Consider the following 27,825-nt stretch of genomic DNA (forward strand, 5'->3'; position numbering starts at 1 on the left):
GTGTTTACTGCAATGAGACACACAGAGTCTTTGATGAGGGTCATGAATAATTGGTGGCATTTCAGAACCACCTATTTTTTTTTTTCTTCTTTGAATTTCAGGGATGAAATGGAACCCTGAGTACTTTGCTGTCAGTAGGTATTCCCGACTCTGTTTCATTTCTGTCATTTTAATTTGGGGACAAATCAACTTCTACTTTGTTTCTGTTTTTCACTGAGACCTTTTGTTTTGAAGCTGGAGGAGAGGGCAGAATTGGGGCTTCAGAAATGCATTTTTGTATCACTTTGTATGGCAGAAGTTGATGTGACTCTAGCCCATACTGAAGGTGAATTTGCAGGTGCTCCAGGGGCTGGAGTCAGGAAGGACCCTCCATCACTTGTAGTTCTTCAGTCATCTTAAAATGGTACATTTTCACAGCTACTTTAACTCTTAAACCTCAAATTTACTTTGTCTTTGGGTGAGAAGGGACATCTGGCACTTTGGCAGCAGTGAACACCTGGGACTGTGCTGTCATAGCATCACCTCCATCCTGGACTGCAGCTTGTGCTGAGAATGGGTTCTGCCTTTGCTGCCTCTAGGTGTGCCTCTATGGCCACTCCTAGACCAGGCCTTGGGAATAAGTGTGCTGTTCCCCTTACCTAGCCTTTCCTAATTGCCCTCTCTGAGATGCAGATTTGTGCAATTAGCTCATATTCCTGAAAAGGGATAAGAAAAACAAACAATAACTTATTTTTTGGGCTCTTCACAATTGAATAAATTAAGCAGGATGCCCTGCTGTATAAACCAGTGCAGTATTTGGAAGAAAAGGTAATTGAGGGTTTTTCTGTAATACTTATGTGTGATAGAATATTTTTAAAAAGTTGCAGGTGCTTCCAAGCAAGTCTTCTTTCTGTCTGCCCAGGAACCTCTGTATCTTGTTCCTCATTTGCTGAAAATGAGGGTATGACTACATGCACTGACAAATTTTGATAACACAGACTACTGAGTCACTCAGCAAAGCCACATGCTACACTATTTTTTGTATCTAGGCCAATAACCTAAGAAATAGGTTGTATTGTCTCATCTCAGTAGCAAGATGTGAAAAGATGGGAGATTCTGGCCTGTTCGTGGCTAGCAGTGGCTCCTGACAGATATCTTCCACGCTGAGTGTTTGCACTTTACTTTTCTGTCATTGACTCCCAGCCATCAGACCTTGGTTTGCTTTTCTCAGCTAGATTAAAGAACCTCATTACTCTCCTCTGTCTTTTCCTTGCCCAGCTTCTTACAGACCACCAAGCTGTCTCTTAATCTTGCCTTTGAAAAACATAACCAGAATTGAACTCCTTTCAGTGTTTGCACTATTGAGAGCATTCATGAAGGATGATCTGACTTTTAGGAGGAACGTATGTGCAAAGCAGATACCCATGGCAATGGACACCTATGTAAACCCCCAGGCTGACAGTTCCAGTAAACACTCTCTTGCAGAGCTGTGGCAGGTCCATTCATCACGTGACCTATACACAAACTACTGTCAAACACATAAGGTAAACAAGAGGAAGGAAATAATGCTTTTCTTGAGTCCTTTTTTGGTTTAAGAGCCTCTCAGGTTTCTCGTGGCTGTCGCAAATACATGATTTGGAGATAATTTTTGAGTGAACTGTGCATCTTTTGAAATGGTCTGATGAAAGATGTGCAGCAGATCAGTGGGAGAGGCAGGAAGGAAATCCAGTTTGCCTATTCTTTGCCCGCAGTAACATCCACTAGCTTCTTACTCCTGTTTTTTGGGGGGGGGGCTTTTGCCATTTGTAATGCAGCATCTCATTGTGTGCCACTTGCAGGAGCCATGCAGAAAACGTTATCCTGTTATTTTCCTGGAAAAGAAGGAAAACAAGCCTCTAAGAGAAAGAAGTACACAACCTTTGCATTCCTGGCAATTTGCCAAGCCTAAGGGCTGCACTTAATTTACATATAAGTGTGCCCAGGATTTTAATCAGAGATTAATGCACTCTGTTGATAATTTTCACTTACACTGTTTGTAATACATGTGATGCTGGGTGAATCAAACAGGACAAATATACTTAAAGGAATGCAGTGGCAAGCATATCTGTGGCACCATTTTTTGGATTGATGGTTGGCTTTATTTCGAGGCTGCCGCAGGCCCAAGTAAGTGCTAGCTTTAGTCCCTCAGGGATACTGCAAAATCTGGCTGTGGGTGACATAAAAGCTGTCTTGCAGACTGCTCAGTTGGATTCCAGCTGCCTTGTGTAGAAATGCAGTAGTGCGTCCGTGTCATAACATCCCAGTAGATGGGAACATCTGTTTTTCTGTCTTGTTCAGAAATGCATCTGCAAAATCCTGGAACTTTTTCTTTTTTAATTACTTTGAAATTTTCAGGATCTCTGATAGTGTTTCCTCTTAATTCTTGATTTGTTTAGCTCAGACATTGTTACCTTGTTCATGTTTCTCTTCTAATTCACAGGCAGCTGGGAAGAGTGCACCATAAATGCTATCCAAGAAAACAACCTTAGGGCTACTCCCAAAGGCTTCTCCTCCTCGCTGCTTTCAGGGCCCTGAAAGCAAAGTTCTGTCTTTCTTTAGTATCTGCTATGGATGTTGTCTACCTAGACTTTTGAAAAGCTTTTGACACCTTTTCCTGTAGAATTCTCATGGACAAACTATCTGCTTGTGGCTTGGATGAGCACACACTCTGCTGGATAAAGCACTGGCTGGGCAAACAGGCCCAAAGAGTGGTGGTCAGTGGAGTTGAATCTAGCTGGTGGCTGGTCACATGTGGTGTTCCTCAGGGCTCAGTGTTGGGATCACTCCTGTTTAACATCCTTATTGATGACCTTGATGAAAACAGAGTGTGTCATCAGTAAGCTGGAAGATGATACCAGGCTGGGTGGGAGTGCTGATCTGCATGAGGGTAGGGAGGCTCTGCAGAGGGACTTGGATAGATTGGGCCAAACATAAATAGGATGAGCTTCAACAAGGCCAAATGCCAGGTCCTGCACTTGGGTCACAACAACCCCAAGCAATGCTACGTGCTTGGGAAGTGGGGCTGGAAAGCTGTCTGGCAGAAAGGGACCTGGGGGTTCTAATCGACAGGCAACTGAATACGAGCAAGCAGTGTGCCTAGGTGGCCAAGAAAGCCAATGGCATCCTGGCTGGTATCAGAAATGCTGTGTCCAGCAGTAGTAGGGAGGTGATTGTCCCCTTGTATTCAGCTCTGGTGAGGCCACACCTTGAGTATTGTGTCCAGTTTGGGGCACCTCAGTATGAGAGAGATGTGGAGAGGCTGGAGCAATGAAGCTGGTGAAGGGCCTGGAGAATAAATCTTACAAGGAGGGATTGAAGGAGCTGGGGCTGTTTAGTTTGAAAAGGAGGAGGCTGAGGGGAGACCTCATTGCTCTTTACAGCTACCTGAAAGGGCGTTGTTGAGAGGCTGGTGCTGATCACTTCTGCCAAGTAATTAGTGATAGAACAAGAGGGAATGGCCACAAGTTGTGACTGAGTAGGTTTAGACTGGATGTTAGGAAATTTTTTTTCATGGAAAGAGTGGTCAGGCATTGGAATAGGAGGTGGTGGAGTTGCTAACCCTGGATGTGTTTAAGGGTCATTTGGATGTGGTGCTTGGGGATATGGTTTAGGGGTGAACCTTGTAGAGTAGGTTTATCGGTTGGACTTGGTGATCCTGAGGGTCTTTTCCAACCTGAATGTGTCTGTGATTCTGTGCTGGTATCTGTAAGCTTTGAAGTAAGCGAGGTCTTCTCTGGATTTGTTTTGGTCTTATCCAAGGATATTCTTGGGCTTTCCCATACTTTTACTCAGCTAAAGTGACTGGGACTGCCCCAGGAAATATTTGGCCACTTCTGATGCTGGCTCTGGCAGTGTTTTTGCATTAATGCCATACTGATGAGGAAGCAGTGCTGATAATCAGGTTTCATCATTTTTCTTCAGAGTTAACACCTCATATGAAAGTGAAAGTTGGCATCCATCTGGAATGTGTCACCCACACCTACATAGAGAGATTGATTATATATTTGGGCAGCATATCTCATCTTGTGGGTACTAATTTTAGGCCCCTATTTGGGTAGACAGCAAGGAGGCACTTTGTGCAGGATATTTGAAATTAGAAGGTGTTCCTGAAGTGATGGGAGGTTTTCCATGTGGAAAACCTCAAAGAGAACAAAGACCTTATTTTTCAAGCTGCTGTGTAGTGGTGACAGGTGAAATGACAAGACATACTGAGCAAAAGGAATTAATTTATATCTGGGACCTTTTAATAAATCAAAAGTACAAAGAAGAACCCATGTAGCAGATCCGTTGGCAGTTGCCAACGCTTGTTCAATAATCCTTTCCTTCTGAAATACAGAAATGGAAATTAACTGTTGCCAGGAGTCATAAAATGAAGTAATGAATTAAATGATAGATTTTTTATCATCTTAGTATTGGTGAAATTCAGCTTTCTAAACAGAGGTTAATCTGCTAAACCCTTCTGTTCTCTTGCTGGGTGAAAACCCTACTTATTTGAAGTTTTGTTCAAAGATCTAAAATAATTCTTCTTGTCTTCTGAATAAATCAGTATCTCTAGGAGCAGTAATGTTCATATTTTTTTTTGCCTTGTCCTTGCCCACATGGATTTTATTTTATTTATTTATTTCCACTAGGTGTCATTTATTATTGGCTCTTTTCATCCTGGCAATGTAATTTCTCTTCTGGACTTCTAGGCATTTTCATCACAGTTTGCTACATATTTCATCCATGTTTCTACAGAAAGTCATTACATAGCACAGGCTGCTGCCAGTATGAGTATTTAGAATACACTCTGCCTTTGTCTTCCAGTGCTCTCCTTTGTTGAGTGAAAAATATATCTGAGCAAGAAGGACATGGATCTGATACTATCAGAAAAAGACCTGTGTCCATGCATGGCTGGAATTGATCTTTCTCCTTTCCCCTTCCTTCCTATGTATTTGGTCAAATTGTAGGAGAACACTTGTCAGGTCAAACTAGTGTTAAAAAACATAATACAAAAATCACAAAGTTGAAAACAGTTATTTAGATTTTTTTTTTTTTTTAAACAGATGTGTCCTCTAAGAGAAGAGCAAGTACATCAGGTGTCTCTGTAACTCTGACTCCTGCCCGGAGTTGGATGAGGGATGTCAGGAGCCAGGACCTCACTCCTTGGAGATAGGCAATATCCCTTACAATTTAGTTGACTTCTCTGTGTTATACCAGGGGTGTTAGTCCCTTAGAACTGAAGTTATGTCATTTTCCTCTTGGTCCTACCTCTCAAAGTAATTTAGTCAGTTTGGCAATAAACTTCTGTATAGGATGTGTTCTGTAGTGAAATGTCTGGAGAGGTTAGCACCAGGGCTGTTAACAGTGTTAAACTTCAGAAGTTCCATCAAATCCATCCCTTCTGCTGCTGTCTCAGGAGCACAGGGCCATTGTTTTCATGGCTGCTTTTCAAGAAATGGAGTAGACTTGCCAGTTAATGTTTAAACCAAAGGTCTTGTTTGAATCCAGTGCCATGAAGGCATTAATTGTTGGTATAATTTAAAAAGCTAGATTTAGTGCATAACTTGTAAGACTGAGGCTGAGGAGTAATGCAAATAAATTACATTTGAACTTCACATACCTCATTAAGGAGTCCCAGTTAGACAGGCAAGGAGGATCCCTCTTTGGCAGCCTGTGCTCTGCAGAGTGACTGAGCACAGAGCCTTCACCTTCCTTAGCTGTGCTCAAAGTGTGCCCAAAGCACCTCTCTTCCAGTGTCTTCAAAGCTTTTCTTAGAATTCAGACTCTCATAAAAACTTTTTGTGCAATCTGATACTAAAAAAAAAAAACTTCCTGAAAAACCGTAAAGACACACTCATCTCTTATTGGTGCTGATCTCAGAGCACCTTTTTCCTCACTCATTAACTTATATGAACAGGTCTTCCAGTACTCAGATGTGTTTCTGGTTTAAGAGCTCTGTATCTGTTTTTACCTATTATCTTCATGGTTTTGTTGTTCATTCCAGGAGCAAGATGGATTTCTAAATCACTTTAGGAAGAAATTAGATGGATGAAAGTCCTTCATGGAAGGAACTAGGCAGGGTGGGGGTGGTACTTGAATGGAGTGGTGGGTGTCATGCCTCTCTCTGACTCTTACATGCAACCACGCTTTCTCTCGTGTTTTTTTAGGACCAGGAAGAAAACAACCTGATGTCTACTTAAACTAATAGAAAGAATAGCCAAAACCTTCACTTCTCTGTGATAAAAGAGGATATAGTGATTGTCTAACAGCATCTACTAATTGAGCTTTTGATTGCTTAATATCAAGGATTTTGGCATGTTCAATGAGCAATCTTACTATTAATTAAGTTTACCGTATATTTGCTGAGGTTGAACGAATTAGTTTTAAACTGCCTCCTAGACTTTCTTCTTTAGCAGGGGCACTGGCAGAAGCTTGAAAAGAGAAGTCACTTTCTCATGACCATTGATTGTCAATGGTGATATACCTCTCTAACAGTGTGCATTACTGGCAGAAAATCGTGGTATTTCTCCTGTTACTCTTCCAGCTGCAGTCCCAGAAAAGAATTGGCTCTGACATTAGAATTCTTATAAAAAAACCCCATCTTTTTCATGTCCCCGCTGAATTTCTTGTGACAAAGGATTGAGATGCTGAGCAGGGGTCAGGAAACAATGCCCAGGGGTGGCGTGTTCTGAACACATTTCTATGGTGTAGCCAAATCAAAATAGATGTGATGTTTCATGGGTCCTATTCCTAAGATCCTCTGCTTACTGTTTTTCTGCAGGAGTTATCTACACAGCAGATATTCTTGACCGGGAGACAACCAAATCCTACTGGTTGACAGTGTATGCAACTGATCATGGTGTTGTTCCACTCTACACTACCATTGAAGTCTACATTGAAGTTGAGGATGTGAATGACAATGCCCCCCTCACCTCTGAACCTATCTATTACCCGTCTGTCATGGAAAACTCCCCAAAGGATGTATCTGTCATTCAGATCCAAGCCCAGGACCCTGACTCCAGTACTAACGAAAAACTGACTTACCGGATTACAAGTGGTAATCCCCAGAACTTCTTTGCAATCAATCCCAAAACAGGTAACAAGCTCCTACTTCCTTACAGTGGTGGGAAAATGCAATTTAAGTATTTATCAGCTTGCTCCCTTTCAGGATCTGCTGGTGTTGTGCTGGTTTCCAGCTTCTGTTTTCTGGTTAGTTACATGCCTAATGCATCTTGTATGTGTCTGAAGCATCCTCTTTTGGATGGGTACATGAACACACTGGCAGATGACATGCTGCAGATGTGCTGCTGCAGTGATCGCTCTTCTGGAAGTCACCAAATAGCTTCTGGCTGTTGCTTCTGCTCTGTCTATAGGGATGAGATTTTGCTACGCTGAGCCTGCAGAGCAATTCTAGAAAGCAGATTTAAGCTGTTGCAATTTGTGGAGCGTCCTTTGTAAGCTGGTGTGCCACCACTGAAGTGAGTGGCATGACAGTGGTCCAGCACAACTAATTAGGCTCCACGTTACAGTAGGTGGATGCGATTCTACAGCTTCTTTTTCTTTTCTATTTTATTATTATTGATTTGTAACAGCTGGGGATGTAGCCTGTGGGTACAGTGTTGCAGATAGGGTTTTAAGTTAAAGTGCTGTTGTTGGCCAGCCTGGCCTTGCTGCAGTGAAGCACTGTGCCTGTGCAGACCACCTCTGCACTTCTCTTTACCCTCAGTATATTTGCTGAGCCAGGTGTCCCCAATGCCTCCTCAATGAAGAAATCATCCCAGGAGACATAACTCAAGGTTGTGGATGCTCTACTGGGTGCCTAACTGTGCTTGGCCACAGGTGGTCCTCACTCTGGTGTATACTCATGCTCTTTATCTGGTGGGTGGGAACTTTCCAGCATGGTCTGGAGCTAGAGGGTCAGGGGATTCTTTCATGGCAGTAGGCTGATCTTTATCAGGTTCAGAGGATTCACGTATCTCTCATGCTGGATGCAGTCCTTATTTTGTGTTGGGGTTTGTATTCTTTTTTTTTTTTTTTTAAAGTTTATTTATGTCTGCTGCAAATTTTTAAACAGACAGAAAAGCAGAAGAAATAGACCTGAGAGGAAACATCATTAATTTGGTGTTGGAAAATGACATTCACTAAATAGGTTTTCAGCATTTGGCTGGGCAATTCTATTGCAATATGTAGCATAAGAAGGGGTCAGGACCTTTTCAGATGTAAGCCCAGGTGAAGAATTGTGGAGCATATATAATCATGGTGTTCAATCTGCTGAGCCCTACGGCACATATCTCACTTATTTTTAACACTTGAAATGGACAAAGATGGCTCTTCCATCTGCATCCCTTCTCCCCCTCCCCACCCCATAAATGCCATCTGGGCAAAGTAGCAAGAGTGAGGACTCCACAGTGTCTGATGCTTGTGCTTCCCTTCCGTCAGCTTCCCCCACAGAACAACCTGCTCGGCACAGGTCTGCCTATCCACACGGCAGGCAGGATGAGCCCATGCCAAGGAGAAGAGCTGAGCACTCTGCAGCCCCACAGCACCCTAGCCTGGTAGCACATTGTGAGGGGTAGCTTTTCCTCCCACCAGAGCAATGGGCAGAGGTGCTTTTCCCTAACAAGTTTTTTCTCCTCACAGTCAACACTGAAGATGGTTCATCTTCTTTTTGATGCCTGAGAACTTAAATGCTTCAGGATGAATAACATTGCTGCTTGGGCAACCCTCGAAAAGCCTCTCTTTTGTTCAGTGAACATCCTGGCTGGTGGCTGGCTGGGATTTGTCATAGAGGGGATAAACTATCTCCTTCTATCCACTTCAGTGCCAAACACAGATCAGTGAGAGCTCAGGAAGGTCACCTCTTTTAATTTGTTTTTCTCTTTGAAAATGATGGGGCTGATAGACCATGTGCGCAAGGACATGACTTGTCCTGTAAGGGAGGTTTGTCCTCTTGAATACAGGGACTTTGTTCTCCCTTAGAAAGAAAGTATCAATGTGTGGTGATCTCTGCCTGTCCAGCCCCAACATGGGGAGGCTTTCTCCTAATAGAATGCTGTTGTCTGATAAATAAAAGCATAATGAATTTTCCTAGACTGACCCTGGGGGTCTTTGGCCAGGATCCTTTCAGCCATCTCCCTGCAGTGCACTAACTTCTCTAAAATAGTATTCTACACTCTGTTTGTTTTTTACAGGCAACTTCAGCACACACAGAAGAGATTTGTAGCATGCCAGCTCTGTGTGCTCACTGGGACTCAGCACAGCAATAACTCAATGTAGTGCTTTGCACAGCAGCCTAAGCACAGCAGTGCTGGATAATCAAGATGACAAGGTTTAATGTGAGCCTAAATATGTGGCAATTGCCACATACGTGGGTTAAGCAAGTGTGCTCCTGCCATCAGGAGAGAGCACTCGTTTCTGAGAAAGGAGATCTTTTATTTTCTCTGTCGCTCTGGAAGTTTAAACAGTGCCAACAAACTGACATCTCGCTCCTCTAAGTAGTCAGGTGCTGAGAGGCAGCGAGAAGGCAGCATCCCACGTTTTTTACATCCTTGCAATGGGAAGCAGCACAATTTGGCCTTGACTAGCGACAGGCAGTTGGTTGGAGCGTATGGATGCTCTTGGAGTACTAAGAAATTTCTCCAGTACCTGATTAGGCTTTGCTAATGCACTCTTGATGGATTCGTAGCCAGAAATGATTATTCCCTAAGTCTGGAATATTCGGTTTCAGGAAAACAGGTGGGAGAGAGGAGTTTGGCTTCCTTCATGGTGAAGAAGCCTGTGTCATGGTTCAGAGATCACTTCCTTAGGTCACCTGCCTATATTGCAGCAAGAAATCTCCCACAGTTGCTGGAAAATAAGGTATTACTAGCTGCAGCCTTATGTGACCTCCTTCTTCTTTTTAGGACTTGGTGCTCTGTACAGAGAAAGTTGTGTTTGTTACAGTGTAGAGAATGCATAGGGAGTGTCATAGCTTAAGGAGTGTGTCTGGTGCATGAGAGGGGGGCATTTAGGACATTTCTGCCTTGACTCCAAAACTGTGGCTATATGCAGCCTGGGTGAGGTGAGTAATCCCATCTTCTTTTTGGATGGTCTTTGCCATCATGGAAAAGAATGTCCTGGGCACTGATGCACCCTGCTTGTGTGATATTCTTCTCTGCCTTTGCAGAGTCTTGTGATCCACATAGATGATTGGAGCTCAGCAGTGAGTATGTTTGCCTTCCTCTGGAGTTTAGTTTGAGCCATTTTATAGCTTGTGGAGGTCATGCCAGTTTCTGGAGGCATATGTACCACTGCATGTGTTGCCATCTGATCAGGGCACCAAGCAGGGACTATAGGGAGATGAGGTTTTGTTCCTAGTTCTGACACAGGATAATAACCAAGTAGCCAAATCTTACAATCTTAATTCAGTATCTCGGGAGTGGAAAGAATGATACTCTTTGTATGCTGTGTCTGTAGGTAGAAGAAACCTTTTACTAGACAACCTGCCACTTCCTACATTTTTGAAGACTGGCACAGCTCTGTGTGACTGTTTTAGGTAGTGTGGAACTGCAAATACATTGCATGCATTTGGATCTGTTTGAGAGCAGTCTTCAGATCTTTCAGTTTATATCCTGCAGTTTGCTCTATAGATTTTGGAAAGTGGAAGAATTGTTCCTGCAGGAGCTAAGGGCTGCTACAAAGCTGCTGAGAGGAGGACTTTGTCACTGGGGTCACCCTGTTCAGCCCATGCACTCACCAGGGACTGGCTCCACTGTGGGATCATAAGTGCACGTGGGCAGTGGGAACTCTCCCATATGGGTTTGGGGTTTATATGGGTGCTCTGGGAGTGGACAATGGAAATGTGAGCGCAGCTGGACAAGTGTGCAAAGGCAGTGCGGGCAACCTCCCATGGATATTTTTGTTTTCTCACCTCAGTTGTTTATTCTAACATACAGTGAAGCATCAGCCTACTCCTCAGTGTGAATTTTTCTCTTGTGAGCTTTACCATGAGGGTAGCGGAACACTGGAACAGGTTGCCCAGGGATGTAGTTAAGGCCCCATCCTTGGAGTTATTCAAGGTGAGGCTCAACAAGGCTCTGGACAACCTGATCTAGTTGAGAATGCCCCTGCTTACTGCAGAGGGGATTGAACTTGATGACCTTTGAAAGTCCCTTCCAACCCAAACCATTCCATAGTTCTATGATTCATAGGCACAAACCTAAGTGAATAGAGTAGCACATGACTACATGTGAAACCATAAGGCATCTGTGCTTGAGAACAAGGCAGCTCTGTTCTACAAACTAGTGAAGACTACTGAGTAAGATTAGCAGGTCCAACAGATCAAATTTGGATTTGTCTTTATAACGGGCAAGAGATATTGCAAGGCAGAATTTTGTGAGGGAGGTAGGTAGCATGTTTTCCAAATCGACAACGTGGCTATCCATGTTTACATGACTGCAGGGAAACACATCCTCTGTGCATGGTTTCCCAGCCATGTAATGCACCCAGCAGTCATGGGAGCATTCCTTGTGCTTGGGAGCTCTAGCAGCCACAAGTCAGCCTAAATGCTGGTGTGGCTGCTGGGGGAGCCAGGGGTTTCCCCTTCAGCCTGAATTTTATGCTGCAGAGGGTTCAGGCTTGCTTTGTATGCTGGTTTGAGGCCAGATAGATCCAGCCTAAACTGCCACACTTTGGCAAAGAAAGGAAAAGGCTTCATTCCTTATTGGGTGGCCTGAGATGGGGCTGAGAAAGAGATGGAGGAGGAAGACATAGTTGGTGATGGAGTGGCTGACCAGCTCCCAGCTGAGACCCTTGGAGTGTCACAACCACCCTGAGCTGAGTGAGTTATTCTGGGGTTAGAGGCATGTGGAAGAAGGTAAATAGAGTAGATGATGGAGTTAATAAAAAAACTGATTGATTAGGCCTGTAAATTCTTATTTTTATTTCATGTATTAAGGTGTTAATTTCACAGCACAGCACAAGGGTAATTCACTGTGTTGATTTATTACTTTTCTGTGCTCTGAGGAAAACAATGAATTTAATTCAAAACATTGCATTATTTTGTTTAGTGTTGCATATATATTGGACAAACCCAGTAGGCTTCTTTTCAGGCTTATGTAGATTAGATTAAGAGATATTTTAACTAACTTGCCAACAGACCAAATTTCACTTTTTTGCACATTGTAGTTAATGAATTTAGTATAACGTTATGCTGGTATGTCTGAAAAAATTGAGTTCCACCTTGCTTAGTCTCTTGTTGGCACTTTTTAAACAGAGGCAAACCCCTGACATGCCTAAAATGGCATTTGCTGCAGTATTTAAGGCAAGATGCACTAGTGGGTTTAGAAATAGTATATAGGTCAGTATATCTTTCCACAGCAGTGATTCTGCTTCTGGAAGGTATCTTACAGCTGTCACATATGCACCTATATTTGGAAAGAGACTGGATATTTTCATAGTGTGTGAGTATTTATATAAGCTAATACAGGGTTAGTGGGTGTCAGAATTTAACTAATATGACTGCTGCTCTTCTCAGAAGGCTGAACATTGGTTCCTTTTGCACTTACTAGGCCACCCAGTATAGGATATCTCTTCTTTATTTTTTCCCAAGACTGTTCTTCAAGAATGGCCAGCTCTGTATGTCCATTCACCACTGATTCTCCCAGCTCCCATGCTGTCATTGAGGGTCAGCTGCATCACTGGGGGACCTCCCTGACATTGTAGTTGATGTTGTTTATGCTGCTAAACTCCTAATAACTTTAAAATAAGATCTTCAGTGATTTGTAAATGAAGGCCTTCAGCTGCTAACCTGCCATCTCCCTCCAGAGTACCTTTTAGGTGCTATAGTGATCTATTTGGGAAATGCATGTGTTGAATTTTGAGAGTGTTGCAGATCACCTCCCTTGCAGGGAGGTTCCTTCTGAGGGGTGCTTGGTGGTATCTTCTGCACATGTGGTGTCCATGGAACCACGTTTGGCAGCTCTGTGTGCAATGTAAGCTGGCTAGCAAGTCACATCATGCTCACTGCTATTCATCCTGGGTGTGTCCCTGCAGTTCAACTGACCTGTCCAGATGTATTTGGTTTGGCTGAGCTGGAGTTAATTCTCCCCAGAGCATCCTTCTGGTGCTGTGTTTTGCAGTGCTGTAGGTAAGTGTTGATAAGACACCAGTGTTTTGGCTACTGCTGAGCCAAGCACCAAGGCTGTGCTTTCCCAGCGTTTTGCCCCCTGACAGTAGGCTGAGGGATGGGCAAGGTCCTGGGAGGGCACACAGCTGCTCCAGCTGACCCAAACTGATCAGAGAGGTATTCCATGCCACGTGACATCATCTCAAAAGCTAAGTGAAAGAAGGCAGCAGGGGGATGTTTGCTGATGGTGTCTGTCCTCCGGAGTGACGTCTGCCTGTATTGTAGCCCTGCTTTCCAGGGAGTGACCAAATGCCATCTGCTTGATTGGAAGCAGAGAATAACATCTTTGTTTGCTTTTGCTTCTACGAGTGGCCTTTGGTTTTGCTTTTCATTCTGTTAAATTGCTTCTATCTTGACTCATGGGCCTTCTGTTGTATTTTCATTCTCCCCTGTCCATCTAAGAATGGGAGTGATAGAGCAGTTTTGGTGGGTGTCTCGCCCCCAGCCAGAGTCAAACCACCACAACTGGACCATGGAAGACCTTGCAGAGGATGACATCCTTGACTGTAGTTTTCTTCATCCAAAAGTGAACGTGAGGAATTGGTCTCCCTTCCTTATGTGATCTCTGACACTGTTTGTACAAGTGCCAAGCTCATCATAAGTTACAGAGTTCAGCCCAATGTGTCTATGACTGTAACTATCCATGGCTAAACCAGGTTTTTTGCAATGTCATTCCTTTAGTGCATTAGCTGGCTTCCATTTTCAGTAGTATATCTTGTATCAACACATGCTAACTGATCTACTCTCCTTTCTTACACTTCTCAATATTGTTTAACAGTATGGCTCTTAATGCCTTCTTTGTGATATGCTCACTGTTAAAAACTGAACTTCTAAGCATTTTAAAAGCTTTGTTTACTGCTTTGGGATGCCTTGTTCTTAACTAGACACAGTATTTCCAGTGGTTTGAGCCCAGGGTTGACCACCAGCAAATCAGAGAGACATCAAGTTGGAGTTAGATGCTTAATCACAGTGGGACCTGAAAGCCTGCTAGGCACTGTACAGCATGTCAGACAAAGTTCCTGCCTCAAGGAACTTGTCATAATAACAGTAGTAATAGTAATAATTAAGGAAAAAAAAAGTAGAGAGGAAATGATGTAAATCATCAATTCCATCAAGTTGCCAGTGCACATTTTTTCCCCAGAGTAACTCTTCAATTAACTCCTGAGCTGCAGCCCAGCAGTGACACAAACTGTTCTTCTGACTTTGAGTGAATCACCTAACCTCACTGGGTTTTTTTTTTGTTGGTTTTTTTTTTTTTTGTGCAAGTGGAAATGCTTTCTTACCTCATGTGATAGTCATGGAAATTAATTCACAGTAGACAGTTTGGAGAGCAAATAGGCTGTGGAAATGCAAGTTATTGATTTTTCAGGCATCTTGACATTAATAGACATCCATTCACAGTCGTGCATTCATAGGCATATAAAAAGAAAGAGAAGCATCACTTCTGATATGGTAGGATGAAGAGGAATATAAAACCTTTTTAGATTAAGCAAATCTAGTGCCAGACCACTGATTCCACTGAAAATGAGAAAATTTGAGCTCAGCCAACCTATCTCTTCCATCCTTCCTGGCAGCAATTCCCTCCTTACTCTGTATGTGTTATCTGTGGAGGGGATAAAGGTGTGAGCTGTGTCACCTTAGCTGAGGCTACAGTAATGCTGCTATTAATAAAATAACAATAAATCCAGCTTTATCATCTCTCCTGAACAGACCTGATTTCTGCTAGCAGTGGGTTTTGATTCAAGAAGCACTGAATACAACTGAGATTGCTGGATGGCTCCAATATCAAATACCTCTTTTAAAATGGCATTAGAAGTTACAATAGTGCTCATACATGTAATTTCTTTGTAATCAGCAGATTTAAACATGGCTTATAGAAATTTTAACCTTTCTTTAAGTCTCCATGATGACCTTTTTAGTCTTCTTTCAGAGTAAGAAGCTTCAGGAGTATCCCCATTGCCTTCACTGGACCATTGTGTCCCCGCTTACTCAATGCAGCATCAATTTTTAACCTGAGCTGCTATTTTCCTTCATTGGAGGTATGGGTCTGAAGGGCTGGAGCATGGTGGGGGCCAATGAATCAGTGCTTGCTTGTGAAGGTTACTGCTTGATGACCAACAAGCTCCTTCCTCTCCTTCCCCAGCACCCATCCTGGAACTGCAAGGGTTTTGCCATTAATCCCATGAATTTACATTGTGGTAAATTAAAGCAATCATTTCTTTTTTTCATAAAAACATCATCAGATCAGATCCTCTGTCCTATTCAGTGGTAACTTTGGCTACCAGCTTAGCTGTCAAACTAACTTTTTTACCTTGTCTCCAAGTCCAGTTTCTCTATTTCCAGAAGTCAGAACCGGTCAAAAAAAACATCTACTTTTTCCATATGCTGCACTATTCCTTCCCTGATTTGCAGTTAGGGCTTTTGCATTCACTTCCAGATAGCCAAATATCCTTCATAGAATTATTATCAGTGACAGAAGCATAACTGAGATGATTGAGTGAAGCTGTGCACCACAAGCCACAGCCCACTGAAATTTATGCACAATGCATATGCTATGGATACTTGCCATAACCCTCCATGTATTATGATGATGATAATAGCAGTGAATGCCCTTGCGTTGCAGTAATTGCTTGTAATCCAAGTCTGATTTCTGGCAGGGGGAATTAGGTTGGTGAGTTAGGGATGCTGAGATGAAGAGCCCCTAAGCATGGCGTATCTGCAGGGGTAGGAATGGGGAGAGGGAGCTGGCAGGGAGCTGTGATGTAGCCCAGGTGAGGTGAAGGCCTGGACAGGGTGGGAGGTGTGGTTTTTTTTTTAGTTTTCTCTGTAGCTCCTTTCACTTTTTGATCAGTCAAATAATTTTTGCTTAACAGTCAGAATACTACATATGTCTGTGATGCTGGATCTTGCAAATCCTTGTAAATCCCAAGCAGACAATATTGAATCAGCACTTTTTCTCTTTTCACAGAATCACAGAATAGCTTAGGTTAGAAGGCACCTTAGAGAACATCTACTCCCACCTCTCTGACATGGGCAGGGATGCCTTTCAGCCAGACTTGGTTGCTCAAGGCCATCATAACAGATACACTCATGTTGTCATCTTAGAACAGGCACTTTTTAGTAGCTTGAACGACGTATCTTTGCTCTATTGTATGAGCACTTTCTAATACATCTTTATGGACTGGAAGTTAAAGGCAAGGACTGCAGCTAGAATTTACTCTCAGTTTACCTCCAATCTTTGGTATAAGTTAAAAAAGATTGAGGTATTTCCTGTCCGGGAGAATGAGATTGACTTGTGTTGCATGTGAATATTAAACAAACAATCAAAAATATTTGGGAAATGGGAATAAGAAGAAAAGGCAAGTGTTAAGACAGGTGTGTTTATATAAGCCATCATGATGTCAATAATCACCAACTATTAATTCATCTTTTGTCTTTGGTCACATAAGAGGTTGAGTCAGCACCTACTAAGCCTTCAAGATCTTGTCTTCTTGCAGTGCAGCAGAACCGGTTCAAAAATCAAGGTTAACAGTGGATTTGTGTTGTTTTTCCTTTTCTCTCTGACTCTCTGTCTCCATCAAAGCTAAGCTGGTATAACCAAAGATAATTATTTCCTGGAAAATTACTCTCCCCTCCCTTTCGCCCTTCCCTTTATGTTAATGATAGTGCTTTTCTCTCCCTGGGAAGATTGACACAACTTCTTTGAAGCTAGTAGTGCTGTTGCCAGTTAAGTATGTGACCTTATCTATATAGTTGTACAGATCGTATTGCCATATGTCTAGATGCACAGAGCTTAATTTAACAGGAGATGTAGATGGATGAAAATAAAGCAGTATCTGAGGGGTTAAATATCAGACTCCCCCTAATCACAGCTTTCATTTTATGCCAAATTTTCTGTGGAACTCGGTGCTGGTGAGGCTGCACCTTGAATCCTGTGTTCAGTTTTGGGCCCCTCGCTGCAAGAAAGTCATTTTGTTGCTGGAGTATGTCCAGAGAAGGGCAACAAAGCTGGTGAAAGGTGTAGAGAGTAAGTTTTATGAGGAACAGCTAAGGGATCTGGGGTTGTTTAGTCTGGATGAGATGAGGATGAAAAGAAACTTTCTTAGTCTCTACAGCTGCCTGAAGGGAAGTTGTAGCGAGTTGGGTATTGGTCTAGGACAAGAGAAAATGGCCTCAAATTGCATCAGGGGAGGTCTGGATTGGATCTTAGAAAAAGGTTATTTACTGAAAAAGTGGTCAGGCCTTGGAATAGGCTGCCCAAGGAAGTGGTGGAGTCAGCATCCCTGGAGGTGTTAAAAAAAAGTGTAGACATGGCACTTCATGACATGGTTTAGTGGGCATGGTGGTGTTGGGTTGATGATTGGACTTGCTGATCTTGGAGGTCTTTTCCAACCTTAATGGTTCTATGATTCTATGATCTCCCTACCAGGGAACCTGCTCGTGTAACCTTGTTTTTGCATCAGTCATCATGTGGATTCTGCTATGCCTATTTCCTATCCTGTCTCCTAGTCTTTTTCCAATTACCCCAACATTTCCCATCCCCATCTTTCAGCCCTTCCTCACCTTACTTTTTATCTCTTGACCAAAGACAAGGCTGGGTTGTCCATATGCAAGGAAAGATTCCAGTTTGCTCAGGGACAAGGAGGCATAGATGGCTGTGATTCTGAAGCCTTCTCAGCAATGGAAGGGCAGAGCTGTCTCTTGGTAGGTGAAGCAAACCCCTTCTCTATCAGCCTAATGCAGGTGCAGTTCTAAGCAGCTTGTCTTTTGCTGTTGTGGAACAAGGAAGCAAGTCCAGAGCCCTCAAGTCCCTTGCTACCCCCTAAAAATTGTACTATTTCTTCATGTCACATTTGTTTGCACTTCCTGTGCAAGAACATGTTTGCTCATTCCATCTTATGAGTCAGTCATGTTCTGCTGTGGGTTTATTTCCTTCTAAGAGAAATGTCTTGGTTGTCAGATGAGTTATGTGCAAGGATTCTGTGCTGCCGTGATCTATTTGTATCATAATGAGCAAGCAACATTTCAGATCAAGGGATTTGATTTGAAAAGTATTATTTCATTAATTTTCACTTACCAACAATATATCAACAACAGTGCACATTATCTTTTTTGGTTTGTTTTGTTTCATTTTGTTTATGTAGCCACAATACCCAAAAGATAAATTAAAGTCTGCTCTGCAGAAGAATACTTTGCTATAATTAATTTTGCTTCCGTTCACCATATGCTTGTATTTTCTGACCTTCATTTGAATCACAGACACTATGTAATGAAATGTGCAGCATAAAAAGAGTTGCTTAAAAAAGCACAGGTGCCTTTTGGTACTACAGCTTCAGCTGAATAATGTGGTTTGTGCTGCCAGAGAATTTGACCACCTTATCCTGAAGAAAATATTATTATGGAAAATTCTGTCATTGTTCAAAGATGTTCAAGTTATTTTTGTTAATGTGAGAACAAGGTATTTTTTTCCAGTCTCTGAAGAAATGTTATTTACCTGTCACTGACATTACTGGAAAGAGCCTTTAGGTGAGGCAACCAAGAATGGAAAGCTTTCCCTTTTTTCCTTATTATTCTAGGTGTTTGAGGCAATTTTTGAGATAGGACTTGAGAACATACTACAAATGACACAAAGAATAATGTTTGCTAGATTTAATTTACTGAGTAGGTGTGAATTAGATTGATTGAACAGAGAATAAACACACACAAGATTACCCAAAGTGGATACGGGGATGGAAAAATTGTTAGCTGGTATTAACAACTTCAATATGTGTGATGCTGTAGGTATTTTTTAGCAAAGTCTGTAATTTCTTAGGGGATTTCTCTCGGGTTTTTATTTCTTTCTTGTAACACTTAATGTAATCCAAACTGATTAAGGGAATGTTATGTATTAAGGAGGAAAAAAACAAGCAAACAAAAACCAAACATAGAGCAACCACATGACTACAATTAGCTCTAGAGTAGTCTACTGGGGCAAACTGCAGCTTTGACTCAATAAAATGCACATGACCTGGATTTGTATGTGTAGAAACTCCTCAGTTTGAGTTTGCTTGCTGAGAGCAAAGTCCTTTATCGTGCAGTACACATACTGTAGTCAGAGTCAAATAGACAGGATTTGGGTATAGTCCCTTCTTTGGTTGGCTGTGTGGAGGTGCTTCACCCTGCCTCTCATGAGCTCAACTCCAGTCTGTTGGTTCTTCCTCTCCTGCTGTCTGATGTAGGAAGATCTCAAGGGAAGTTCTCAAGGGAAGATCTCATTCAAGATGCAGGAAGAGGCTTCCTCTTCACCTCAAAAACTTACAGTCACAGTGTCATAGAATGTTTTGGGTTGCAAGGGACCTTAACATTCATATATAGACCATATAGAAAGGGACACCTTCCACTAGACCATGTTGCTGAAAGCCCCATCCAACCTGGCCTTGAACAGGGACAGGTCATCCACAACCTATCTGGGCAGCCTGTTCCAGTGCTTCACCCCTCTCACAGTGAAGAACTTCTTCCTTACATCTAATCTGAATCTACTCTCTCTCAGTTTAAAGCCATTGTTTGTCCTCTCACTACATGGCCTCGTAGAAAGGCCCTCTACATCTTTTCTGTAGACCTCATATAGATACTGGAAGGCTACTGTAAGTGTCCTTGAAGACTTCTCCAGGCTGAGTAACACCAACTCTCTCAGCCTGACTTCACCGGAGAGGTGTCCCAGCCCTCTGATCATTTTCATAGCCCTTTTCTAGACTTGCTGTAATGGGTCCATGTCCTTCTTGTGTTGGGGACCCCAGAGTTTTATGCCGTATTCCAGATGGGGTCTTATGAGAGCACAGTAGTGACTTTGTTTCTACTGTCTGCATGGAGTCGTTGTGCAGAATAGGTGGGATTTTGCAAATGCCTTCAGCCTCTTTACCTGGCTGCTTCACTAACAGCAGAAATGCAGCGCAGGAAATGTAATAAAATACTTAATGGAAAACCAGAAATGTCAAAGAGAGAATTTCCATATACAGAGAGGTCATTTTTGCTTAGAAACAAATGAGGAAAAGAGAGGAAAACATGAAGAAAATAATAATGTATTTTGTTGAACTGAAAATATAAAGGCAGTTGTACCAAATAGAAAACATGCTCTGGTCAAGCCTGTTTCACCAATATACATGCATGAACTTGGCTTTTGTCATCATGAATGCTCACCTTAATTCCAAATAGTGCCTTTGGCTAAAATTAAAAAAAAAAAAAAAGGAAGAATTGTGGGTTGGAGTTTCTTTGGTTTTTTGGATTGGTTTTCCTTTTTTTTTTTTTATCTTCGTGGAGGAGGTGAGGTGGTGGTGGTTTTTGTTTGTTTGTTTTTTCATTTAATAATTAAAAATATATCATATCTAAGAACTCAGTGAGGAAAAGCAAAACCTGTGCTGCCTTTTGGTAAGATGAAACTATGACTTTCTTTAATATTTATTTGCTATTTTGTAGCTGCAGTCATGAGGCTGCACCCTGCTGTGCTGGTTAAGATTAGTGGAGTAAAAGATGGTTGCTACACGAAAAAGCTCACAGTTTAAGGGGAGCTGAGACAACAGATGGGGAAAAGCAGATGGAGATGCAGCAGAAAAACCAAGGCGGTATTGATCAGTGCTAAGTTTGTGCCTGGACATTCTTGGTGTGAGGAGGAGAAGAGACCAGGCTTTTAAAATCAAGGAGTTTAGTCTTGCGCTGGCAAGGTGCCAGAGTTCCTCTGTGTACGGTGGGCTTTGTCCTGGGGCTGCAGCACTTGATGTTCTGTAAAGCCAGAAGGGGGAGGGTGCAAGTGGTTTGCCCTAAATTGCCTTATATGTGAGATATATATCTCCTGCCTATATATCTATAGAGAGATTTCCCTCCTGGTGTGATGGTGTTATTATTAAATATATATATATATATATATATACACACATTTTTTTTTTTAATTTCCAAAGTTTTGCACAAATTACAGAAGGCTGAGTTTTGCTTTGACTTTGCATTTCTTTAAATTAAAAACTTTTTCAGGAAAACCATTCAAAATTGATTTTTAAAAAAATATTCTTGCTTTATTGTCATGTATGTATGTTTAGTCTTTTTCCCTGCTCTCCTTTTCCCTTTTCATGAGAACAAGAAAATAGTGACAGTCTTAGAAAAGGAGTTCATTGCTGTTTCATTGGAGTATGAGGGCAGAAGCTCCTAGGAAGGCTGAATTTTTCAGACATAATGTCCAGCTGTTTTCCTGAAAGATAAAATTCCTTTGGTTATTCTTCTTACCATAGTTAAGAAATAAAATATCTAATGAAGCATCTCCATTGCTTCCTCCTTCACCATAGCTCAAGGGCTTTTGCAGAGGGGATTTAGAGAGAGATTTGATGTCTACCGCCAGGATAGGATCTGGGAAAGCATCTGGGTACCAGATTTCTTGTGGATAACAGTGTGCATGTAGGTGCACATATCAGAGTTAAAATCCTATTTTTTCCTCAGCTACCTCTCTGTGTAGACAGTGGGAGTCTCTGTTAAATGATGAAGTCAGACATTTAGATCCAGACTCTCATCTCTTTTCAAGTTTGTCTGATCTTGTGTCAAGCTATCTATTTAAAAAGATCATATCACTGGGATTCTTAATCACCTTTTTTTAAAACTAACATTTTCACCACCTTACCATGAGGAGCTGAAGAAATTCAGCTGCGTAATTTATCAAGAAAAGCTGAAGGGGTGATGAGTTCATAGTTTGTGTGTGCCTACATGGGGACGGGATATCTGACAGAAGTTTTCTTTCATCTAACAGATAAAAGGCATGAAAGTCAGTGCGAGGTGAAGTTAGAAAAATCCAGACGAGAAATAATCTTATTTTTCAGGCTCAGGATAATTTTATCTGTAAAGGGGCTATTCCAAGACTACGGTCCAGACAGAGGAGCTGAACAGTGAATTCCCTGGCCATTGTTATCCAGGAGGTCAAAAGAGATCTGGATTGAAAACCTATTAATGCATAACTGCCACACTGTTTAAGCCAAAAATGACCATAGCAGTAGGAGAGCTTTATGACACAACTTTGTTTTGCACAGAAGGCTGAGGGAAAAGGCTGGGTCTCTTCTGGGAATGGATAATGTATATTCAAATATGGTGTGTTATTGTGTTTTCCTGTTTGGGACTTCTTGAGTAGCATCATTGCCATGCAACATTATAAATAAATCAACAAAAGAAAAATGTTGTAGTATATATTCCTATGGTGCTTCTGACAGGATGGAAATGCATTGACACCAACTTGCCTGACATAAGAAACATGATTCTCTTGTTCCAGCACAGCTGAAACATTTGCAGACCACATTCATTTTAAGTCATTCTCTCACTGATAGTGCAGTGTAATGGAGCTTTTCAGTCTCTTCTTGTTACCAGTTTTTGGATTAAAAAGTTTCCTATCTGCTGCAGAACAGCAATGAGCACATTCAGCGAGGTGTAGGGTAGGAGTGACTTGTTCCGTTTCTGGGGGCATGTAATATTTTATCATCTTACAGCCTTCTTGCAATTTGGTATGTGAGAGAAATTAATTTGACTGTTTACAATATTTAATTTTCAATAATTATTCAAGCATATCTAACTACAGACGTTTACAGTATGTAGTAAACAGATGGATTAGCAATTGTGCATGTAATTAGAAAGTACACTTAAAATACAAAAGTGTGTTTGAATATTCAGTTGCCTTTAAAATTAAAAGGTAAAAATGCAACGCTGAGTCCCTTAGAAATGGTTTATAGAGTCCACAAAGTGCCCTTCCTAAGGGAATCTTTGCCAAAAATATTTGCTGAAATGCAACTGCAAGTTGCATACACTTTTTTAAAGATAAGACTAATTTGTTCCAATTTAGGAGTACTTTCCATGCTGGTATGGTTTCAAAATCACTGCAGGATCAGTTTTCCCACACTCCAAGCAGAGACATCCCCTCTTCATCACTGCATCTATGCTGTTGGTGATGTGAAAGTAAGCACATTGCACTGTAACGCTTCCACCTGGCACACAGTCCTCAACCCTGCCCTTCTAGAGGTCCACTTGAGTCCTGACACTTGAGAAATGGTTTTGTTTAGGACATGATAAATCTTTCCCAGAAACCGTGGAACTGTCAGGATATGAAAGTACTGTAAACGATTAACAGCCTGATCTTATTACTTTAGAGTGCATCCTTTCCCCACCTTGAATTGTGTTGCAATCTTTCATTCTCTTCGGTGAAAACTGATTTGTAAACATAGGTAGCACAACAACCACAGGTAAAATCGTCCCAAATGCCTGTGAATGGTTTTTAGGAATGACTTCTGAGAATCCATTTTAGATGCCTTTAAAAATATATACTTCCTAAATGTCTGTGTGGTCTCATAATTTAACTCCTAAGCTGAATGCTTTGGTCTTGTGTTGGCATTTAGACCAGATTATTTAGGTCTGAATCACAGCTGGTGTACAAGAACCTGAACTTCATTTTCACTCCTAATTTAATCTTTAAAAAGAACCAAGCAACCAACAAAAAACCAAACTGCAAACCCCACTTTTTTATCTCATAGACACTTTGAAAAAGTGATTATTATTGTGGTGTAACACCTTCAAGGATTGAGTTCTATCCTGCTCTCAGTGAAGTCAGTGGGATTTCTGCCATTGCTGCAGATGGGTGTGGGTTTGAACCCTTAATGACTGAGTGTGAAATGAGAAAATATATTTAGCTGGGTTCATATAAGAGACAAATTCTCATCTAAGATAACAGTTGGAGCTAATTTCCATGGTCTTCCAGCATATTGACCATAAATCATGCCATAAGCATGAAATATCCCTTTCCCCATATGTATCTCTTCTCTATAAGGGGATTATAATGTAACAGAAAATACATTTATTTTTATTTTATTCTCTGCCCTTCAGAAATTTACTACATTTTAAGAAATTATTTTAACCAGGTTGGAAAAGACCTTCAAGATTATCAAGTCCAACCTATCACTCAACACCATCTAATCAACTAAACCATGGCACTAAGTGCCTCATCCAGTCTTTTTTTAAACACTTCCAGGGACGGTGACTATTGTGTATGATGGTATACAATCGTGTTACAATTTCTGATGCTGTTGTGCTATTTACTATTGCTGTTCTATTTATTTATTTGCTGTGAAAGTGTTTTGTTTTGTTTTGTTTTGTTTTTTTTAACTAGACCTCCTAGCATAACTTATTAGAGCTCCTCTGTTTTTCCTGCTTGTGATATTTTTGGTTTTAGAGATAGAAGCAGAGGTTTTTCAGAGGTTTTGCGGTGTGATACAATAGTGAATGAACAGATTCATAGTCTTAAGGTCAGGGAGTTATTAGATCACCTACTCTGACTCCCTGTATAGTTTAAATGGTAGAAAATCACTTCATTGCTCCTACATTGAGATGTTTAACTGATGTTTGAGTAAAGCTCGTATTGCAGGAAGATACTAATTTAACAGCTACAAGATCTTTGTTTCCCTGATGTTTATCTTCCTTCTTTGAAATGTCTAGTCTATTTTTCATTGCATTGGTCTGCCTCTTCTTTCCAGTCATGGGCTCTGGTGGTATCTTTCTCTGTCAGAATAAAGAACCCTCTACTCCCTAGTTAATTTCTCCCTGTGCCGGTATTTATGTTCATAAATACAATTATTAATTAATTACAGTATAGTTCTTTAATGCACAGAGGGGATCGGAAGCACTAATATAGTTAATGCCAGATTGTCATTGACTTATATGAGTGTTGACCTATATTGATGGATTTTTCTGCCTCTGTGAAGGTGTTAAGTGGTCACAGTCCAGCAGTGACCTCCAAAGTCCTTCTTCCTCAAGTGCCCAGCATGTGGGAAAGACCAGAGACAGGTGCAGCTGTAGAGGTGTGAAGTAGCTCCAAGGAGCTTCCCAACATGAACAAGAGCAGTTGCCAAGGCAGCAGAGAAGATGTGCCAGGTTGTCATTCACAAAAAAATACTGCTTGTGGCTCTGGTTCCACAGTAGGCTAATACCTACTTTGGTTCTTTTTGGTGTAGATAGGAAGTGAATGCCTGTGGCTTAGCCGTTTGTCATTCACCATGGCAATTCTTCTCTTCCTCAGGGACAAATTAGTCCATGGTTTTTATGGCTAGAGATGGATTTTTTTTTTGGCTTGGGGGCAGTCACCCCATTTAATGCTTCCTTTACTATTAAAAGCTGGAAAAATGGGTGTTGCATCTAAATACTTAATAAGTATTTTGGTGGTAGCTTCCTAAACTTCACAATTGTGCTGTTTAGTTCCAGCCTACAGCCAAGCTCCATGCATGCTGCTTCCCTCCACCTCCGTCGGTAAGCTGGGAAGGAGAATCAGGAGCAAAATGCTAAACTTTGTGGGTTGAGGTAAGGAGAGTTTATAGAACAATGCAGAGAATGAAGAAAACAATGGGAATAGCAATTATACAAATGGGGTAATGTATAAAGGGAGTAATATAAAACCGGATGACCTCACCCAACGCTGCCCGTGCCAAAAAACCCTCCTCCTGCTCCTGCCAGTCCTCCCCTTCTATAGCAGGCATGACATGGTATGGTATGAAATACTCCATCGGCTCCTTCAGTTGGCTGTCCTGGGTACAGCCCCTCCCAACTTCTTCTGAGAAAGTTAACCCTATCCTAGACTAACCCAGGACAACACTATATGTTTAAAGGAAAAATAAGATAAAGACCCAAGTTCTGGTATTTCACAGACTGTTAGGGGCTGAAAGGGACCTCAAGAGATCATCTAGTCCAACCCGCCTGCCAGAGCAAGATCACCTATACCAGATCACACAGGAACTCCTCCAGGTGGATCTTGAATATCTCCAGAGAGGGAGTCTCCACGACCCCCCTGGGTAGCCTGTTCCATAAAGCAGCCCATTTCTATAAAGTACAGCAGATGCTCTTAGGAACTTCTGTTTGTTTGCCCTTTACTGCCATGGACGTCAGATTTGCACACATTGCAAACCAAACCAACGTGGGTTTGTCAGTCACAGTTGTTGAGGGATGTTGTGTATTAAGAGAAGAGGAATGATCTGGTGTGATCCATCACGTTACCACTGAGGTCACACATTTTCCCATCAAAGTACCAGTGCTAGTGTCTGGGCTGTAGCTTGGTTCTCTCCCGTTCAGTTGTGGCCTTTGTCCTATGTATGGGATGGAGCGTGCTTCCTTACTCCCCATCAAAGCCTTGATGATGGCACAAAACCAATGTAGTAAGGCAGAGAGAGTTGTGGTTTTGGAAAATGAGGCATCACAAGGGATTGGATTTAGGTGATGCTGGAAATCAGTGGGAGAGTCATGAGTTTGAACTGGGCTCTTCCAAACTTCAGCTACAAGTGAACTGGAAGATGTTGCGTTGCATTTCCTCTAGCACATTGGAGTTAATTCACTTGTGGATTAGCACTTCCTCTTTCATGTGAACCATGGGGTAATTAAGACCTGGATTCTCTTTTTAGCTCTGCCGTAAGACTCTTGCACAATCTGGAAACGTCTCTTGGGCCAGCTTCCCCTGCTCAGTGGTCAGAGCTTAATCCTAGGCAACTGACATCATGCCAGGGGTTCAAGGCTGGTGGCCACATGCAGAGAGAAATCCTGACTCAGCCCCTAGGAAGATATTGCAGCTTCTTAGGAGAATGGGAGTATCTAAAGCACAAAAAGAAAATAGTTTTTTTTTGTTTCCATTTGCCTTATCTCTTAGGATAGACTGAACAGATTTCCAACTTCAGATCCACAGATACAGTTTTTTTTCTTGGGATCATTTTCATTTTGTTTCTTGTGAATGAAAACTGAGAGTCTTGTAATTCCAAGTCTCAAATAGCTTGAACTTAAGACAAAATACCAAGCATCAGGAAAGCAATAATAAATCCTTGGCAGGACCCGTACCTGACTTCAGTGGAGTGAAGTATATGGTGACAGTTGTGTGCCTGGCATTGCACTGGCTTGCAATGAAATTCTGTGTCTGAAAGCACGACTTTATGGCTGTGAGCAGCAGCAGTAATGATCCCCTTCTTCCACACAATGGTCATGTGAGTTATTTCATTACTGGCTGTAATGTGATTTGAGACCTTGGATTGAAGAGCAGAGTGATTATTATGGTAGTTTAATAATATTGTTTAGAAGGATGTAACATTCTGCGGCACTTTGTTTCACAGAGACACATTCTGTATTCAGTGTAAATGCCAAAGTCAACTTGCAGAGTCAAAGTCACACTTGAAGTTGCTGCTGCTCTGTCTTTAGCAGTTGTTGAGGAGCTCAAGGTGCAGCATGGTGACCTCCCTGCCTCCACCTCTGTGGCTTGACCCCATGACTTCAGCACTGGTTGCTCTCACCCATCCTCCATTTTCACTGAGATCTTTGCATTTGGGTCTCCCTGGTGCTGGGGAAGGTGATTTCATTCGGAGCACCACACCTGTTCTTCTCTGGTTTCCATCAGTGCCTGGTTGTGTCCTGCTCTATGCAGGTAGGCTGCTGTGATGCTACTTGGGTTATCCTTGTGCTTTATTCCAATAATTTTCAGATTTTTGTCATTGCTTTCAAAGATTTCACTGTGGCTTTACTCTTAGGTGATGATCCCCTGTTACAGCCTGGTCTTCTCAACAAGAAGGAAACACTACCCGATGCCATAGTTTTCAAGGCCAGAAGGAGCTGCTGTTCTTTGAGACAACCAGTCAGGGAAAAAACAG

The 27,825-nt window shown here is 41.8% G+C and overlaps 1 protein-coding gene across 3 annotated transcripts in view; it reads left to right on the top strand.

The window, feature by feature from the left end:
- FAT3 (FAT atypical cadherin 3) overlaps positions 1-27,825 on the top strand; it is a 329,724-nt gene that overhangs the window by 98,288 nt on the left and 203,611 nt on the right. For all 3 annotated transcript variants that reach the window (XM_054382510.1, XM_054382519.1, XM_054382527.1), the window contains exon 2: positions 6,782-7,096. In XM_054382510.1, coding sequence (XP_054238485.1) covers positions 6,782-7,096 — 315 coding nt within the window. The remainder of the gene's footprint in view (positions 1-6,781; positions 7,097-27,825) is intronic.

This window comes from Indicator indicator, chromosome 1 (genome assembly GCF_027791375.1).
Source record: "Indicator indicator isolate 239-I01 chromosome 1, UM_Iind_1.1, whole genome shotgun sequence".
NCBI classification, from domain to species: Eukaryota; Metazoa; Chordata; class Aves; order Piciformes; family Indicatoridae; genus Indicator; species Indicator indicator.